General features: G+C 31.6%; 1 protein-coding gene across 2 annotated transcripts; it reads left to right on the forward strand.

Moving 5' to 3' along the window:
* The first annotated feature begins 898 nt into the window (after window positions 1–898).
* On the forward strand, window positions 899–2,691 carry LOC110789541 (two-component response regulator ARR6). 2 transcript variants are annotated; one of them, XM_021994233.2, is made up of 5 exons: window positions 899–1,277; window positions 1,363–1,439; window positions 1,537–1,614; window positions 1,750–1,823; window positions 1,973–2,691. In XM_021994233.2, exons 1-5 carry the CDS (start codon window positions 1,115–1,117, stop codon window positions 2,403–2,405), a joined length of 825 nt encoding a protein of 274 aa, XP_021849925.1. In that variant the 5' UTR covers window positions 899–1,114; the 3' UTR covers window positions 2,406–2,691. The 2 variants fall into 2 exon arrangements, with proteins under 2 accessions (XP_021849925.1, XP_021849926.1); XM_021994234.2 differs by having other exon boundaries at window positions 1,753–1,823.
* Window positions 2,692–4,770: the final 2,079 nt, after the last annotated feature.

Below are 4,770 nucleotides of genomic sequence, written 5' to 3' on the forward strand. Positions count from 1 at the left end.
AAAAAAATATTTTTTCTATACACATAACAGTAAATAAATAAGAAACTAAAATTTTAAAGTTAATTTATTTGTTGCAAAATTTGTTTGATGAATCTTTTATGATTCTTGATTCGGCAATGATGAAACTAAAAACCTGCCAAAACTCAACTCAAATGTGCCAATTCTTTTCATTTGACATCAATTATCCCGTCTTTTTTGTTGAAGAAAGAGTTTTAAAACAAAGCTTTACAATCGTTTAACCATAGAGTGATAGAGTATTTGACAATCGTGTTAATTTTTGATAAAGAAGACTTGGTACTTTGTATGGAGTATTGTACTTCGTAATTCTTTAACATTTGGGCATCGTAATTGCTCCTTCAATTACACTTTTATTAAAGCTTTTACAGATTACTCCCTCTGTATTTATTTAAGTGATACACTTGTCTTTTTCGGCCGTATTTATTTAAGAGATACACTTGCCATTTTTAGTAACTTATCAACCCCACCATCTAATTAAATAATCTATATACACCCCATCCCCACCTCCAATCCCCTAAAATGACATGGTCCCCACTTGTTTTACTTATTAAAATATCTACCCAACCCCACTTGTTTAATTACTTTATTACATTCAATTCTTTTTCTTGATACCCGTGCCCAACCAAGTGTATCTCTTAAATAAATACGGAGGGAGTAATTTGCTTTTGTTTTTCCTTACCTTTTTTAGGAGTACAACAGTAAACTAATTGACGATATGACAGTCAACCCTCCTCCTTAATTATAAAAAAAAGGAAATAAGAAAAGGGGAACAGTAAAAAAATAAATAGAATGGGAAAAGTAAAGTGGATTTCAGAATCTGAGTACCAGCCAATTTTAATAAAGTTCCAAGATTTCCTCCCAAAGATTTCCATTTCAATGGACAGAGAAAAACTAAAAACTTATAAACAAAATTAAAATAAATTAAATTTCCACTTAGTATAAAAATTCCCCCACTTCTTCCATCTCTCATCTCTTACCTCATTCCCTTTTCCCTTTTCTACCCTCTCAACACTTTTCTTCTCCCCCCTCCACTTCCCAAATTACAATTATAATTTAAATTAAATATACAGAACTTTCCTAAAATAGTGTTGATAGGATGATGAATATAGCAAGGAACGGCATCGTTTCGAACCGGCGATGGAAGTCGGAATCTGGAATTGATTTGGATTCGCAAGCCGAAGCTCATGTTCTAGCTGTTGATGACAGTCTCATTGATCGTAAAGTTATTGAGAGATTACTCAAAACCACTTCCTGTAAAGGTATTAATTCTACTTTTACATAATTGAAAGCTTCTTAACTGGAATTTCAATGGCGGATTTTCTGATTATCTTTTAAAAATTGCAGTTACGGCAGTTGATAGTGGAATGAGAGCTTTGCAGTATCTTGGATTAGTTGAAGATCAGAGAAGCTCCGTTGTTGATGTGAGTTTGATTTATGTTTTTTTTCTTTTTAATTTATTGACATTACATTTTGTTAATTTCAATTTATTGATAAAAATTGCATTGTGCTTTTGTCTAGGGATTGAAGGTTGATTTAATCATAACTGATTACTGTATGCCTGGAATGACGGGATATGAACTCCTCAAAAAAATCAAGGTATGCTTCTTCTTTTTCTAATTTAAATACTCGGTCCGTTTCATAGCTTAAAAAAAAGTGAAAAAGTGAAATGAGGCTATGAAGATGGTATAATAATGTTACTGAATGATTATTAATTATTTTTTCTAAAAATAGCAGGAATCATCAAGTTTCAAGGAAACTCCGGTAGTAATCATGTCTTCCGAGAATGTTATGGCGCGAATCGACCGGTAATTTCCTTTCAATTTTAGATTTTTGAAATTGATTGGTTCAATTGTAATTTTTCCTTTTGAGGGATGATTTAATTGTAATTCATTCAATTTTGAGTGACATTTTGATAATTAATTAATTTTTTAATATAAAAATTGATTTTGAACAGATGTTTTGAAGAAGGAGCAGAGGATTTCATACTAAAGCCAGTGAAATTATCCGATGTGAAACGGATTAGAAACTACATGAGTAAAGAAGATGGATCCAACGGTAGAGAAAGCGGGATCAATAAAAGAAAACACATGGAAGGCTCAGATCACTCCTCTACTGATTCTGAATCACCTCCTTTATCAAGATCTCCATCGTCCGATTCATCATCATCAACCTCATCAGAGTATCCTCTCTCCTCGTCGCAATCACCACCATCAACCCCTCTCTCCCCTTGTGAGCCGTTAGATTTACCAACAACACCATCTTCCCCCTCTGGACCGTTGGATTGCCTTACACCTGATTCTCCCTCTCCTGAACAATCTGAACCGTTGGATTCACCAACTAGACGCCTTAAGATGAGTCTCTCTGACCTTCCTGGGCCCACCTCTTGATCGGTCGGTCCAGGTTGGATATTGTTTTATATTATGGGAGAAAAAAGCCGGCAAAATTGGAGAAATGTCCGTCCAGAGTATCAATGCGTTTTTTTTTGCTTGCCGGCGTTTCGGTACATCTAACGTTTTTCTTTCTTTTTTTAATTTTACTTTTTGTATTTTGTGATGTTTTTTAAAATCTTTTTTGGACGGAAAATTATAGGATTACTTAATTATGATACTAAAATTAGCTTAAGAATTCCTTTAATTTCCACTGTAAAGTAATGGAACCACCCGTTTTGGATTACTTAATACTCGTACTTCGTAAGACGTTTGTTTAATTTGCATGATCAATCGTTTCAAATTACGTAACATCTTAATTAATTAATTAATTAATTAATTAGAGTAATATTGCGTATACTACGTTATTCTTTTGACAGTTAAATCTAATGCATCACGTCTTGTACTACTTTTTCAATATGAAAGTTATAGTCTACTCCGTATAGAGTACGTAATACTAAGTATTATATACTCGTATTAGACATAGTTTGTGATTGAATTCTCACTAATATAACGCCTATTTAGATTGAAGGAACAAGATAGTTTGGAAATTGTTTGAGCTAGTAGAACTAACACTTTGTGTTGTGCCGGGTTAGAGATTCTTAACTTTATGAGCGAGGGATCTTATCTAGTCTATGCTATTTTCTCCATAATTCCTTAAACTAAAATATTCTACTTGTTGGGAACAAGGGAGAATTCAAATTTAAGATATTCCGACCCTCGTAAAACCAACATATTACCGATATTTTTATAATTTTTTATGAAGCATAGGAACTTAGCTATGAACATGAATTGAGTTCGGATAGACATTTTTAGGGGAGACCGAAGGGTTATACAAAGTATTATTTTTATATTTTACTTTTTGGATGATTGTATTAATTGGGTTAGCTTGATGTAGTTATCTTAAAGATCTTGTTTTAAGATTTTGATCCATATGAAAGTTTTGGTTAGAAAAATAAAAAGAAATTAAGGTTTATTGAACATTGATAGTTCAACGGTTAGAGGTATTAAATATGGGCCACATGGGCCATTGGTCTAATTTACGTCAATTCGCAAATCTTGAAAGAGGGTCCGCTGCGATTTAGTAAATCATCATGTTGAAAATTGCATATCAATTTCTTTCCCTCGTTTTTATGTATTTTTATTTAACTTTTTTGTATACTTTTTGATGTGTCGACGTTATTCATGAGAAATGATTATCTCTTTTCCCACTAGTTTTTGTGGTCAATATTAACTCATATGAAAAAAAATAACATTATAATTATAAAGCACTTAATTGTTTGATTGGAAAAAATTACTTCAACGACTAGTGAAAATTAATTTTCTTTTTCCGTCCGTTCGATTAGTATTTGGCACTAATATAGTTTAAAATAACATATCTAGAAATAATTGAAAAACCAATTGTATTTTAAAAACCATTTGAAAATGTGACTCCGTATGAATAATGGGTGTTTGAAATTTTGAATGAATGATGTTAATGAATTCATAGACTTCCTCGACTTTCAAATCACGAAACAAATGAAATCACAAAAGACTTTTTATATGTAGACTTTCTTTAAAAACAAAAAAGAAAGTTCCAAATAATCACTCTTTAAGAAAAAGAAAAAAAAACAAAAAAAAACAGTACACTCTGTTAATTTCTAACCAAGTAATATAATAATATTTCATTTTGATAAAAATAAAAAGTTCCAAATAGTGGTAGGAATTGAAGGGTATTTTAGGAAGGTAGAAAACAAAAGGATGGGAAAAAGAATATGGAGTGGGAGGCTGGACTTGTTGTGTTGTTATGATATGGAAAAGATATGAAATGATATGATTCGGATTTAGGGAGGTGGGATTCATATCCCTTGTCTGCTATGCCAAGCAAGAAAACAACCATTTTTTATTTTGTTTTATTTTATTTTTGGTGCAAAGATTTCACAATTGTTTATAAATAATAAAATTAATAAATCCATAAAATGTTAATAAGTTTAGGTTTGATGAGATGTGCATGTTATCATGTAATCTTAATCTTAATTAAAAATACTGAAAACCATCTTCTTTTTTTCCCTTCTTTTGTAGCTAAATTCAAAAGTAGATCAAACAATAAATACTACACTATGGTTTGTGCCTTTGTGGAGGTGTGTGTGGGTTCCTCTCCTTGCAAGTAGTGACTAAACTATGCAACTAGATAACACTTCTATATACTTCATGCTCTTTTTGTTTAAGGGAAAAAATATACTTTATACGAAAATGATAAAGGTCGCAACATGCGACCTTTAAGCCGTGTCACAATGATAACATGACATGCTTATGTGTCATGATTTAAATTGGAAACTAAAATATA

The sequence above is a fragment of the Spinacia oleracea genome, chromosome 1 (assembly GCF_020520425.1).
Source record: "Spinacia oleracea cultivar Varoflay chromosome 1, BTI_SOV_V1, whole genome shotgun sequence".
In the NCBI taxonomy this organism is placed as follows: Eukaryota; Viridiplantae; Streptophyta; class Magnoliopsida; order Caryophyllales; family Amaranthaceae; genus Spinacia; species Spinacia oleracea.